Genomic DNA, 15,358 nt, shown 5'->3' on the forward strand with positions numbered 1-15,358 from the left:
TGGATTTCTTCTCGTTGATGGAGAATCCCAGGCTGAATAAGAGGTCTATCGTCTTGAGTATTTGACAGGCATGTTCTGTAGAAATCCCGTTATGAGCCAGTCATTGAGGTAAGGTTAAACTGGGATGGATAGCATGTGCAGGTGTTCTGCTGCCACTGCCAATACCTTTGTAAATACCCTAAGTGCTGAGGCAATGCCGAAGGGTAGTACTTTCTGATAGTGTTTGTCTTCTATCATGAATCTGCAGAATTTTCTGTGCGCTGGCAACATTGAAATATGAAAGTATGCATCTTTCATGTCCAATGTTGCCATTTAGTCTCCCTGTGTAAGCAGGGGAATTACTTCCTGCAGAGTGAGCATACAAAACTTTTGAGGTTTGACAAATTTTGTTCGCTGGGCGCAAATCTAGTACAGGGCGCATGGTGAGATCCTTTTTGGGTACAAGGAAGTACAGTGAATAAATACCCTTGTTTACCTGTAGAAGAGGTACGACTTCTATGGCACCCTTTTCCTGCAGCATCTCGACCTCTTGTAGCAGGATGCATAGGTGTTCCAGAGTCAGGCATCTTGATCGTGGAGGTCTGAATTTGGGGGTCTGGCGGGGTCTGGCTGAATTCTATGCAGTACCCATGGGTGACAGTCTTGAGTACCCACTGGTCTGTTATCCCCTCCCATGATTGAAGAAATGAGGTTAGCCAGCCCCCAATCTGGGAGGCATGGGAGGGGACCCGTATCTGCTGGTCATTTCTGACCTGAAGCTGGGGAGCCTCTAGTGGTGGAATTTTGGCCCCTTCCTTTTCCACGCCGTTGACCTCTGGGGATATGGGGTGGCGTAGCTGGTTCCCTGGGCCGAGGACCAGTTAAATCCCAAGCCATATTGGTTGCGAGGGAAGTGAGATTGGCCACGAAAGGAACATCTAGAACTGCTCCCTCTCCTTGGGGAAGGCCTCTGGGTGATTTAATCCAGGGTCTTGAGGGCGTCATGATCCTTTTTAGCTGTTTCGAGTGCTTCGTGAACTGCTTTCCCAAATAAGTTAGTCTCTTCCACCGGCTTATTTATTAATGAAGCTTGGGTTTCTGGTTTGAAACCAGAGTTTCGTAACCATGCGTGACTCTTTAGAAGGGTACCTTGCGCCAAGGTCCTGCCAGCTGTTGCTGCCGCATCCAAAGTATTTTTGAGAAGACTCTGATTAACCTGTTTGCCCTCAGCTACAATGGAAAGCAGGCAAGCCTGCAGCAGTTCAGGGACTTCTTGAAGGCCTTCTTGTAGCATGTTCCATTGTGCGTCTGAATAGCTAGCCAACAAAGTTGTGTTATTAGCTATGCGAGTGGAAAAAACCGTGGCAGTTGTGACCCTTTCCCTAGTGTGTTTAACCTTTTGCACTCTTTGTCAGGGGGTGCTTCCCCTGTGGACAGGGGGACCCCCAACCTCTTCCTGGTTGTAGTTACTACCAGGGAATATGGAGTAGCATTTTTTTTTATTTGCGTTTTTAAAGCGCTCACAAAGCCTGGGGGCATCGAGGCACTGTTACAGGAATATGTCTTAGTTGAGCATTTATAACGTGCTTAACACCCAGAGGTTTCCAAGCGCGGACCAGGGGATCGAACCTGTGTTGCTTTGTGTCGTCTTGTTTCCAAGGCGAGCACTTTGCCGCTGAGCTATCATCCCGGAACAAGGATGACCCCTGATGTACAGGGGATCAGATGTGGAAGTGCGAAACAGTTTCTACTCTAGGATTGACTGCCCTTGTTAGGGTGGGTGTCAACAATGAAGAAGCTAATCGTTTCTGGATCGAATTCAACAAAGGAATAGTCTGGCTGGCCGGTGGTTTCTCTTTCAAGATGTCCTTGACAAAATCAGCCTCTGGTACAGCTGGCCTCCTTAAGATAGCGTTAAACGCCATCTGGGGAGGCCTGTCAAGTGGGTATGGTGGGGGGGAATCCATGCACAGGGCGTCAGGTTCCGGTGTTGGAGTAGGTGATGGCCAAGGCTAAGGGTCGACCCAGTCGTGGTTGTCCTCCCAACCTGAACTGGTCTATAGGGATCTCATCCTCAGTGAGGTCATAAGTCTCTTCTTCCTGAGAAGGATCAAAGGTCCTTTGAAATGGAGGAAAAAGGCTCTCCTCGCAAGGCCTTTTGGGTGTGGACTTCACTGAAGGTTCCACAACCCTCACTAACCTATTCATACACCCCCCACACTTCTCTCTGGTCCATAATGAGGAACCAGAAGAGTCTAGGGTTGGGAAAGGCTCTTCTAGTTGATCTTCTGCTCCAGAACGTCGAGATTTTTCTTTTACTGTTGAAGAAAGAGACCCAGGGCCCCCTGAAAAGACCTTTCGAGGTTCTGACAGTTGTGGTGTGTCTTCAGACATATCTGTAGGTTTCAATGAATCCTTAGGCCTATCTGTAGGTTTCGACGAGTCCTTCGACCGTTCTCTTTGGTTTGCCACTGAAATGATCTTAGCTATGCTTTCGGTAATAATTGGCATCACAGGAGAGTGTTTGGACTAGGCCTGAGGATGTGCGGTTGTTTTCTGCGTAACCGGGGCCTTCTGTTCCGCCGACGCCTTCTTCTGATGTGTCTCGACGGTCGCTTGAATATTGGTGGTAGCGCCCTTTCATTTAGACTTCCTGGTCGCATGCCGCACCTGCAGTTACGGGGAGGGCTGCCGATCCTGATGATCAGCGAGCACTGCCAAACTATCCGGTGTGCCCATTGGCGCTCTGGAACGCCTCGACTGTGTAGAAGACAGACCGGGGGTTGTGTCTTTGGTGTGGGAAGAATGTGTGTCCTTGTCGCCGGGATGTACAGTCCCCATAGCAGGACTCACGTCGTGCCAGTTAGGGCCGGGGACGGACGAAGCGGGGCGGGAACGCTCTGTCGTAAGGTCAATGGCCTCCGATTCGGAGCCCTGGTCATCACTAAGCCCTTCGTCACACTCAGCGGCTGCAGCAGCGGGGGGTGGGGAACTACTCTTGGCCTGCGACATTCCGTAGGCCGCCCACCGCTTAACACAGCGCTCCTTTAGTGTCTTCCGACACAGGAGTTTACAAGCCGCCTTGTTGTGGTTAAGGGGAAGACACCTATTACACTTAAGGGGTTTGTCTTTCCACAGGAATTTGGCCTTGCATGAAGAACAAAACCTAAATGGAGTCTTCTCCATAGCGGAGGAATAATACAATGACAAGAGCAAGGGAACAAAGAGGAAAGGGAAAGGCATTCTTAAAAAGGAAATGTCCACCCCAACCCCACTCGCCCTATTGTGTAGGCCGGCTAGAAGGCACGCCCATGTGTCGGCAGCGCCGACTGGATCACTTTCCGTCGAAGGTCAGTGGAGTAGGCTTCGGCGTAGGTCAGGAAACCGCCGTCGAGGGAAGAGACAGCAAGATCATTTTATAAATATAATGACCAAAGGTCGATAAGTATAACAATAGCAATTTCTCTGGAAGAGCTCTGCATAAGGCAATCAGTACACTGAGCAGAAAAAGACAATCTGATGGTCCTCGACATTTGAGGGATTTTGGGTACACTACACTTCAAGTTAGGGATAGTGTTAGAGGCATGCCCATATCGAAGTCCCCTTTCGATTCTCGAAAGACAAGATGCAATACTCTGCAGTTACCACTGGATGTCAGACTATATGCACAGCATGTGATTCTAAGCAGATTAACAAGCATCAGAATTAATATTTCTCAAAATTGTCACAAGTTGTATGCTTATTGGTATTGTAATTAATTGAACATTTTTCATTTATGTCACGGGTTGGATGGAAACCGCTAAATCTTGGTGTACATGGAATTGATGTTTCTCGCCTCACATTTATTTCAATTGAAAAAAGTTGTGGTTGATTATAACATCAGCCTTGATAATGACCCTGAATGGGACAAAGCATGTGTTGGCCGACAGTATCTAATCAATAAATCTTTTTTTGACCCAAGATACATTCTACTAACTTCTTGAATTGGATTAACCAATTAGTGCAAGAACTTTAGGCATTTTGGCCATAATATTTGATGTATAAATGGAAGTGTACAACCAACACGAGAAATCCAGGCATTTTGTGAACCAACCTTAAAGCAGATACAGCTCAAAAATAAAATTAGTATCTGTAACAGTGGCCATCTTGGATTAATGACATCACACAGGCCCTCTGCCACAAGTTCAGATAAATAAACCTGGTAGTACAGGATTGTATGCGTCATTATCAATGCATCCCCAGTAGGCATACATTACATTCATTCACCATCCCATGGACTAGGTTATTGTAACAGATGCCCCTCCACTACTAGTAGTGCACTGCACATTATAGGAGCAGCAACGTTTCCGTAGTTGTTAGTGCATGGCTGCATTTCTGAAGGCCTTCTGCCTGTGATAAGGCTTGATTTACAAATGACATGCAGTGACTGTATTTGCAATAAAACATTTTGAAAAGCACAGGATCCTACAGTTGAAATGTATTTTCAGAAAGGCATGAGGCACTCAATGAGTTCTGTTCTGTGCTGTTAACACCAATATTACAACATCTTTGTCAATGTATTCTCAGGACCAGCCATGCAATCCAAATGAATAAAGTAAGTAAAACTGTACGTTGCTTTTATTTTCCCAAATGTTGTGTTCTACTCACGGCAAACACTTCAAAAATATAATTTCTGATAATTGTCTTTGCAACAGCAGGTCCAAAGTTCCTTTAGATTTCGAGTATGTACATAAATAATTACAGTTTTGTAAACAACCACACACGTGTCATACACAAATGTTTTTAAAACTATTATAGGCATTATTTCAGTGTTCAGCGACACATTCTGCTGGTTCTTTTCCATCTTCAATGTTTTTTTTTTCATTTTTTTTAAGCGTCGGACAACAGCATTGCTTGTATAAATTGCTTAGCAAGTACTTTGTTCTTGCACACTTACCTTTGTTAATGTTTCTAAGCACCGAGGAAGGAGCCATAGTTACACAGAAACAAATGCTCCCCTGAAGGAGCTTCTCGGCAGTCAATGCACAAGTGACCTGGGAAATGGGTATGGGTGGTACACAAGTCTGATCACAAATGATCACCACCTTCACTATGCCACCTGACCCTACCCCATCCACTCTGCCCCCCAACCCACCCCTGCTTTACTATGGCCTACAGCAGATAGTCAAATTGCATTCTGATGGAGGCGTGATGTGCTATTCACCTGAAAATAAAAGGCTGAACAGGAGAACAGGCACACATGTCGGTTCCTCTAAAAACATTGGCATTCTGGGTGACTGGCCAGGATTTACCCGGGCTTGTGCTAATATCGCCCCAAAACGACTTGTATTAAAATGAAGTGATCCGAAACAAACTGAAGACTTAATTGTTCTAGGTGCACCTAGGCTGGTATCGTAACAGTGTTCATTACACAAATAGATCAGTTATTTACTTTGCTTGCCAGCAGGATGTTTGTGAATTCACGCTCTTCATTCTCCAGAGTTCAGCGAAACAGCAATGAGTAGCGAGACAAGGCACAGAACACGCTAGAAAGGAGGAGTCTCGAAGATCTGTTACCCCATAACTGTACCACAGGAGGCCAAATGAGGAATCACAGTGATCAACGTTGTGCCAATGGGTTACCTTCTATTTACCAGAAGTGGCAACCCATGCTTCATCCTGAAACCACAAACCATAGCTAAACAATGCTATGCCTAATCCGGGACTCTGCGTCATCCACAGGAGGCACGAGTGGGACTTTTGGTGGAATGCTTCTGCGGCAGCAGACACAGCCCAAGCAGTCATTCACGTTGTGTCTGAAAAGCCGACGGCACGGGTGGAGGTACTGGTAGAAAAGGAGCATGAAGAAGATGCCCATGCAGTAGCCCACCACCAGCTGCACAACCAAAAGAGGAGCACAAAAGTATTCAAACACGTCGATCTTGAAAAAGTACCAGAGCACTATGAGGGCCGCGTTCTCCACCAGGCGAACACTATAATGAATGGCAAGTCGCAGCCAGTTCTGTGCCTGGTCAATCAAATCCCTGTCAGCCAAGTTTAACTGGACAGCAGACCAGCAGAACATGTTGATTCCTGCATACAGGAACGTGACCATGCCTAGCACCACGATAGTGCCAACTCTACTAAAGTTCTTATCCACATTTTCAGGGAGCGGGGCTTTGCTCCTCCAAAACTGAACCCACGGGAGGAAGAAGAGGACAAGTATGTTGACCAGAGCAATAGGCACAATCCAGACCTTGAGGGCAGTGCAGAAAAGCACCAGGACAGTTACACGGGTAGCAATCTCCAGACTTCTCCACAACACTATGCAAATCAAGGCCAGCGGGCGCAGTTGGATCTTGTAGTCATCGTACTTTATCTGGATGGCCAAGATGTTACACACCAGGGCTCCATAGGTGACAGATGCCAGGGCAATAGCCATAAGGACTGCTGCAGAAGGAAACAAAAAGAAAAGGTTTATATATAATGACTTACAGGGTACACAAAGCTAACGCATCCTGAACTGTTTCTGTGATGGTGGATCACAGCCATGGTGCTCCCATAGCTCCTTAACCCTTCAAACTGGTAGGCTTGAGGGCAATGCACAATGACGAGGATGACCATCCAATTAGAATATGCATTAACTAGAATTGGTGGCTACTATACAAGGTTACTATTTAACCATACTGGTTCTAACTTATCTCGACAGTAAATAACTTCAGATACGAGGCTTACAGATATGAAACAAAGTTGTGCATCACTGACAGAAAAACATTATGGAGGTCCACTTTGCACAATTTCTGCTTCTTTAGTAAAAGTGGGTATTTAGTACACTGGGTATTTCCCAAATGTAGCCTAGGTCACAGTACAGAGGATTTTGCACTCAGACAAACATGGAGCAAACTGATGTATTTCTATGGTTTCCAACAGCGAAACAGGTAAACCCCATAAGTGCGAATGGTGTGCATTTTTGTCCAATTTACGTAGAGACGTATAATAGCTTAATGCTTAAGTTACCAATTCTTAACCAGTGTTAAGGCGTTTTACAAAACTCCACCTTAGGTAGGACTTTAGAAGATTCACACTTGGGACACAGGTCTCCAACGCTTCGTATAGGCCTAAACCACACAGGTTTTGTTGGTAGCAATGGCTGAGCAGTCAGGCTTACCTTAGGAGGGAGAAAGGGCTGTAGGGAGGTACAGAGACAGAGTATACACATAGGCCAAAGAAACATTGACACTAATGTTTATAGAACAATGATCAATATATATATATATATATATATATATATATATATATATATATATAATACATTACTCATCGTAATCTGCTTAGATTCACATGCTGTGCATAGGCCGCCATCTAGTGGAAGCTGCGGAGTATTACAGTTTGTTTTTCGAAACTCGAAAATGGGCGTCGACACAGGGCGTGCCAGTAATACTATCCCTAGCGCGCGCGCGCACACACACACACACACACACACACACACACACACACCAGTGATTCTTCAGAACGGTAAGTACTATTACACACAATAAGTAACTTAGTACAGCCAATGCAATATTTGTAACACTTTGAAAATGGTAGTATGCAATTCAAAAGGTAAATAAAATACTTTTGTAATAGTTTCAGGTAATACTGAATGAAACAAAACTAACATAAAGCAGGTATTTAACTGTAGCATTTTCACAGAGGCTTTAGTAGTTCATCCCCATCTAGTTATGAAAGTCACAGGGTCAGATTGGAGGGTCAAACACGCAAGGCACAAGCTGCAGAATGCTCCAGTGGAAATCTTCAGTAGCAAATAAGCAGCACATTGTTGGGCAAAGGGCTCAGGGACTTCGGAGAAGGCTCCCTGCAGACACACAGGCATTAGGCATGGGCGTACGTGTATGGGCAAACTGCTACACAACACATAAATCAGCACTTCAGCAACACAGGAGAAGCAATGCAACTCTAGGTAAATTCTACCAGGAGTCTCACACAGTACCTTAGACGTGAAGAAGGGGATAAAACAAAATACCCCCGCAATGCAGAAGCAGACTCTGTCACTGAATTCTTGGTCAGGCAGACGAAAGAAGGGACACTGAAATGGATCTTGCAACAGCCGTCGGGAGAAGAGGCTCCATGCAAAGGATTCTTCATGGCTCTGTGATTTTGGTCCCCTATTCTTAGCACCAGTGAAGAACGTTTACCGCCTGGTCGATTCCTCTCGCTTTTTCGATCCGGCACTCTGGTGAGGGGACTTCAAGGATTGGAATCTTGGCTGGAAGGAGTCCACCAGAGTTTCGGGAGGATTACATCTTTGGAAGGTCACAGCTCATCATGAGATGGCTCGAAGTGCAGGTAGTCCTGAGACTGGTCGAACCCACAAGTCTAAGTGAGAGAGTCATCCTTTTCAGGGCTCTCCCGATACTTGGAAGAAGGGGGCGGGGGTCAGCCAGCAGTGATTACTCAGAAGGCATCTGTGTCTGTGGACATCTCTCCTCTTCCTCATTGTTTCTTCAGTTTCAGTGGCCAGCTTGTGTTCAGCCTCAGGATCCATGCCTCTTATGCCGAAACTAAGCCAATCACCACCCATGCACCATTCAAACTGTGGGCACCATTCAAACAGCCTTCCAGTTGTAACTGGTTCCAGGCAGGCACAGCAGAAGACAAATAACCACAGAGTTTTGAGTCCTCCCCAATTTCCTGTCCTCATAGACACACGGACGCCTTGGCTGGCTTCACAAAAGGACCCCTCCCCCCAGTTTCAGGCAAAAGTCAAACCAGGACCTCCTCCAACCTGCTCAGCAGAAGAAGGACCAAAAAGGGACGTGTCATCTTGAATTGGCATCAAAAGAAGACCGTCACCATTTTGGGACAATGGTGACCCTTCTGTGCACTATTGCGGCTCTGAGTACAGCCTGGAAGTAAGAATTGCACGTAGGCAGGATAAAGCCACTGCCATTCAGATTAGCTTGTCACTGTAACCAAACCGTTACAGAAGCAGAGAGAAAGGGGAAACTGTAACCCCCTCAGTACTTCACATAAGATGGGGTGTGCAGATCTCACAATAGAAAAGACAGGAAGGATACGAAATATCCCCTTACCCTTGGTTGCATCCGTTCCCCACCGCCCCCACCCCCCCAAGGGAAATAACAGAAAATAAAAAGGGAAGCCCAAGGGTCTCCCAGCCACAGTGCACAGAGTGTGGTGTGCTGCCAAAGTCAAAGACAGATGCCATAAAACCTGGAGGAAAGCACGTCTCCAAGAAAAAGGTATAAAATACGAAAGTATCCCAATGATAGGGTAAAAAGAAGTGTGTGGCAAAAGGTCCCCACTCACTCAGGAGAACTGACAAAAATCCACAAGTCCAGCAAAAAGTGCTGGGGGACTCGTTTGTGAAGGGGATTTCACATACATATGAAAATCTTCCCAACAACCGGTGCTTGTGCCTCAGGGAAAAGTTTTCCATAAATGTTTAGCTCATATGTGCAATAAATGGCTAGGGGTACCCTTGTGCAAATCAGTCCACCATTGCCTCATATCCTGCCCACTTGGCTTTTGCACAGTACGCACTAAAATTAGCTATTCTGTAAACTTTGATAGTTTAAAGATATCTATTGTAAAAATATGCCTCAATTCGTGTGAAAGAGAGGAGCAGGGTGCATTACTATATCAAAAACGACTGGTCAAGTGTGTGGGGTAGTTTCATAGTACATCATGAACGCTGAGCTGCGCATAAGACACCAGCAGGAACAGGGCGGCTGGGTGGTGTAGACCCGAGTAGTCCTGTTAAAACTATCCATAGACTATCCTGCCCAGGTAACCATAAACCAGAAAACCACCATAGTCTCAAAGAGTAACCAACTCAAAAAGCCAATAGGCATCAGAATGAAGGGTGTCGCAATCATACGTTTGGACATTATAAAAACCTTGGATGAATCCATTAATAAGATTGTTGGCCCTTTTATTCCTAGGATTCCCAAAGCGTGGGCGTCTGGTGTGGATGATGTGCCAGCAGGAGGCAATTCTGCGAGAGGATCAGATTATTGAGGCTGTTGACCGAGCACTCGCTGCACGAGGCAAAGAGGAAAAGTGATAAGAATCAGGGGAGTTTGTAGTGGCGGGTGGTGGGGGTGTGAAGCCGACAGCCCCTACCAATGGTCTCTCTCTCTCTCCGACAAGCCACCAGCAAGGAGACATGATGTCCCCAGACACTCACCAGGATACAGTGGTTCGCAGTCCAGAGGATGCCCTTAGCAGCACAAGACACAGCACCTATGATCCTAGGCCCCAGTAAGACCAACAGGCCAGGCCTTTTAGTGGCCAGTGGTCAACTGCAGGAGCCATAAGGCAACATCTCACCCCTCCCCCCCGCACCGCCCCCATGCAGGCCTCACAATTGAGGGGAGCTGGAAGCTTTTTAGCTCCTATTTGTTGCTTGACAGCAACAGCTATGAGGAGCTACTTTTGGCTCCTCTGACCAACTGATGCCAAGCAAATACACCTACGTGAATTTAACTCTGTGCGTTTGGGACTTATCTATAAATAAACATTAAGACACATCTATATGACATTTAAATCATAAGGAGTCATAATTGATGTAGAAACATTATATGTTTGCATCTCATTTGGAAGTGAGATTTGTGAAATTTTATCCAGAAGCTCCCCGTTCCCCAGTGATAGCTGGGTATCGGATCACTCGCCCAGTGACATTGCAGGAAGTGATTTAGGATCTTTGACCACAATCACTTGGCAAAAAGTGTGGTCACATGTAAGTAGTCGCATTAATGATGTACAACTACAATACGTGTACATTAATTAAAAAAGATAGTTCCTAAAGTAAACAAAGGGTTATTTAGGTTCAAAAGCATCTATCTTCTAGGAAGCTGCCTTGATATGCCACGAGTACATTCATAAGTCAACATACTCGGGAGAACCATCATAGCAGGGGGCACTGCCATCTAAGGCCAGACATAGCCGCGCATGGGTAGTTCTATAGTAATTGTATGCAGATTAAATTCCAAGTTTGAATCCTTCGCACAAGTACAGACTGAACTGCACATAGACCCATTCCTATCTTATGAGCCTTGGCCTCAACAGCAGAGTTTAGGAGGCCTCCGTGTCAACGATGGTGCTTTCAAGTTAACATGTTACATGCGTACATGGAGGCTACCGATCTTGCAAAACATTCACTCGAATTTTTGGGCAGCAGAAAATCAGGTCTGTAGTCACCAATGAAACTTGGACAGCACCAGCCATCCTCGCTTGCCCTTCCATGCTCTCCATTGCTTTTCCTATCTGGTACAGAGCACTGGATGTGCCGTGAGGCCCAACTGACCGGATGCAGCAGCTCATTGCAGGGTAGAACTGGTGGCAGCTGTGGGCTCTAGGTCAAACAGGGTGTTGGGGTCTCATGGGTTAGGCGCAAAAGGGCATGCAATGACTGGAGTCATGGCGATAGTCCCCGATGCAGACTCAGACTTTGGGCAGCGACGGTGTCTTCAACTCCAATATTCCTGCCTGAAGGATCTTGCCAGTGAAGGAAGCAGGTGCACATTAGGAGAAGATGGGGGTGCAGGAACAAGGGGGATCCAATATGACGCTCGTCTCAGTGGGGAACCAAAATAATGTTGAATGCAGATGCATTTTGACCACTGGAACTATTCACAGGCTCATTCGCATGCCTCCTCTTTCTAGCTTTGTACGGAGAGCTAAGCAATTTTAAGGCGGGCTGCCACAGTAGCTGCTCTGCAGAATTTCACCATCCATGTATTCAGTATGCTGGGTACATCTGGTTCTAGATGGTATTTATATTTTCACTGACTGGGCGCAGGTTCTTTGAAATAATTTATTCCAAACAAAAGCTGTTCCATAAATGGTCGCTAGGTGGCAGAACTGCATTAGGTTTTCATTTTGTATGACTTTTAGCAGTGTGTGCTTTTAGAATTAGCAGTGTGTGCATACATTTTAATGGGTGTGCTCAGTGATGACCATCCGAACTCGGCAACTCTGCACCCCTTATCTAGGTTGACCACGTTAAAAAAATAAAAAACCGGGACACGGCAACTAACATAAAAGTATGTCTAACTCTTGAAAGGGGCTGTCAAGGCACTACTTTGCAGTAGAGGTTGGAGGAGAAGGAGGTTTAAGTGTTACTGGTGGAATAAACACACATTGCAATTAATTTATCACAAACTACCCCCATCTTAATTCGTAAAATGCAGCATTTCGTCTGTGTGAGATTCCTGCCTGCCAGCTATGGAGATCTACGAAAAACCGGGACCACCGCCTTTTCCAATGGAAAAATAATCTTGAGAAAGGGGGACAGAGCACCAAATCCCAGGACAGTCCTGGCAAAACCGGGACATCTGGTCACCTAACCTTAACCCCAATGCAAAGCCCATGAGCACAAACATGATGTCGTAGAAAACAGTCACAATCTAGGGGGCAAGCAGAGTTGAGATGTACTCCCTTCCCACACCCACTGAATGTTCATTGGATGTGGGAAGGGATGACCAGGACTCTGACCTCCCAATAAATGAGCCCCATGATGCCATCTGCAATATCATCTAGGTGCTCATGGGCTTTGCAATGGGCAGGGACAAAGGGGCGCGTAGATTTAAAATGGTCATCACTTCCCACACCCACTGAATTTCAAGGGTTTCATTGAGATTAATCCGCTCACCTTAACTGTCTCCTAACTAAAGTTTTTTCAGTACATTTCATGGGTTTTGTTATGCTGTTTTTTCTTCAGGGCCCACTAGCCACTGTTCTGACAGTTTTTCTTAAGTCCAACTAATGGCTTCATAAAACCATACATCTGAATCAGTACATAAGCTTCACTCTTAATATAAGGCTGTACCACCTGAGATTGTAGTAACAATTTTCCCGTCGCCTTTCCTCCCTTCTCGCTGCCCTCCCCACCCCACTTACCTTCTTGCTCCTTTTTTTCCCTCCCTTCCAACCCCACTTGCCACCTTCTCTTTTTTTTTGGGAGTGGATGCGCTGGGAACACTTCCGTTTCCAGCGCGTCTGCTCCTGATGGCTGTCATGGAAAGGGAAAACAGACTCAGTTTTCCCTTTCCCAGCGGCCATTTTCTTTGTCTTTTTTATTTTGTTTGTCCCGAAACGGGACAGAAAAAAAATGCTTTTTAGTGCCCCGGTCACGCAAATCTTGTAGGCCGGGGTACTAAAAGCAATATGACCCTCGCAGCGACTCGGGCCTATAACTATGGGCCCCAGGGAATTACCTGAGTCGGTAATGCCCCCACCCCTCGGGTCATATTACTTGAATAAAAACAATCATAAATACCGATGGTATGCAAACCAAGGTATAACCTTATGAGGAGCAAGAACCAAGTCAAGGTGAGTCAAACCTCAGGTTATACATTCTGGATAGTACTGTTCTTGGGGAATAAGACCAGGTTAGATATACTTTTAGATTATAATCAGTATTTCAAGGGTAATTGACCAGGTCAGTCATGCAGTGATGGTTTCTGAACCATGCCCTAAACTGAAGCCCAATGTGGAGGGAAAACAAACTGAAGAAAGCAACCCGAGCAAGACGGTACCGGGGAGATTTTTGGAAAGGTGAGTCCGCCAGGGGAAGTTAAGAAAAGTGACAAAAGTTGTAAAGACCCTTACATTCAGTTTGGAACACTGACAAAGCCAAAGGCTGTGTGGTGTAAATATCTACAAAGGTTAATCATAATGTAAAGACTGAAACATTGAGAAAGTCAGGAAGTCTCCCATGGAAAGGTGACAAAAAGCAATCAATAGCATATGAAAACAAAAGTGGAAAACATTTAAAAATAGTGAGAAAGATGATGGATTACGAAAATATCTAGAAACAAGAAACCAGAGACCTAGCACATTAGAGGGAAAACAGGGATGCGGGTGTTACGTCCCTAGCCAAAATATCATTAAGGACAGAGGGCTTGAATGGAGGAAGAGTAAAATACTCAAGAGGAAGAACTATAAGAGGACATCGCCAGAAGGCTATTAAAAGAAATCCAAGAGAACCCTGAGATACATTATCAAGAATGGAACATGAAACCCATGAGCCTCTTACAGGAGTTAGATGAACTTATCATTAAAGTGAGGAACATTAAAAGGAGATCTTTGTGAACTGATATCTGGAAAGTGACTTGGGTACAGTTGATAACACCAAGCACACCCTCAAGAGAAGCCGAAGAGATATAGACGGCCAAATAGAAGGAACAAAGAGTTAGAAGAGATATTCTTTTGGCCCATTTTCTAGTTATATATAGTGGTAGGGTCAGGTAGATTTAGGTTTTGGACTGTGGACATTTTTGCTTCGACATCCTGATGATTAACGAGAACCGTAGTTTTTTTTTATAGGCAGGGAATACTCCTATGAGCAATAGGGAAAGAAAGGCATTCTCTTTATTATTTAAATAAAAGTTAGAGAAATGTCCCAAGTGTATCCGACTTCTCCTTCTCCGACCACAGTATTCACAGAAGCAAAGCTCGCTCTTTCCCCCTTGTGGGATAGTTGTACTTTCAGCCTCACATGGCCTGCTCTGGTTGTTGCGTCTCTCACCCCTTTGTGGGGAATTTGGATTCTCAGCCCAGCGTGGGCTACTGGCCTGCTCAGCCCTGCTTTATCAGTTATTTCCCGCTTCCGAGGGTGTTTGGCATGGGCTTGGTTGTGGCCTAACCGCCCTGCACCCCCTGCTTGTATGACACTGCATACCTTCTGTCCAGTGGAGGTGTTTGTTAGTGGATTCAACCTTTCTGGGCAGCGTGCATCTGCGCGCTCAACCTGGCTCTGGTCTGCATCAACTTTCTCGTGTCCCTTCTTCCATTCAGAAAGGCCAGATGTCAGTACATTTCCTCTGATTTGGCTTTGCTTCCTTCATCAGCAGCCCAAGCTCATCAGGCTCCACGTCTTTGTCAAAGCGGCCGAGTTCCGCAGGCTGCCTTGTCCATCACGCTGACTGCCTGGTTCTTTGGCACAGCTCCTCCTGCGATGGGAGAGACTACTTCATATGCACGCTTGTGCAAGATGGTGTTTCTTGCATCTCTTGGCATCCAGGTGTCATAATGTCCCTCCCTGGAGCAAAAGGTGAGATTGCATTGGTTCCAGACTTCACAGAAGGGCGGCAACAAATGTATGTTGGAAACTGGACAGGATTGCCCTGTTCAATTCCCATACAACCAACAAACACTTGGGGCTTTGACGTAAAGGGAGGTGGAATTAAATCCTTACTTGGAGATTCCTTGTCCCCAGAGGGGGGAGCGATCACCCACAGTGGCATCCCACTTGCCCTATCCCCATAGGGAGGGTATTTCATAGCAGATTCACCTCCCTTGTCCCAAAGGGAGTGGCTCCCACCCTTGGGGAAAACGTACAGATTCCCTGGATTCGTCACACATTCTTGGGGGCAGG

General features: G+C 45.9%; 1 protein-coding gene across 1 annotated transcript in view; it reads right to left on the bottom strand.

The window, feature by feature from the left end:
- Positions 1-4,578: 4,578 nt before the first annotated feature.
- XKRX (XK related X-linked) overlaps positions 4,579-15,358 on the bottom strand; it is a 174,427-nt gene continuing 163,647 nt past the window's right edge. Inside the window, exon 3 of the mRNA XM_069613006.1 lies at positions 4,579-6,408. Coding sequence (XP_069469107.1) covers positions 5,657-6,408 — 752 coding nt within the window. The 3' untranslated portion in view covers positions 4,579-5,656. The remainder of the gene's footprint in view (positions 6,409-15,358) is intronic.

This window comes from Ambystoma mexicanum, chromosome 5p, assembly GCF_040938575.1.
Source record: "Ambystoma mexicanum isolate Mex_15411 chromosome 5p, UKY_AmexF1_1, whole genome shotgun sequence".
In the NCBI taxonomy this organism is placed as follows: Eukaryota; Metazoa; Chordata; class Amphibia; order Caudata; family Ambystomatidae; genus Ambystoma; species Ambystoma mexicanum.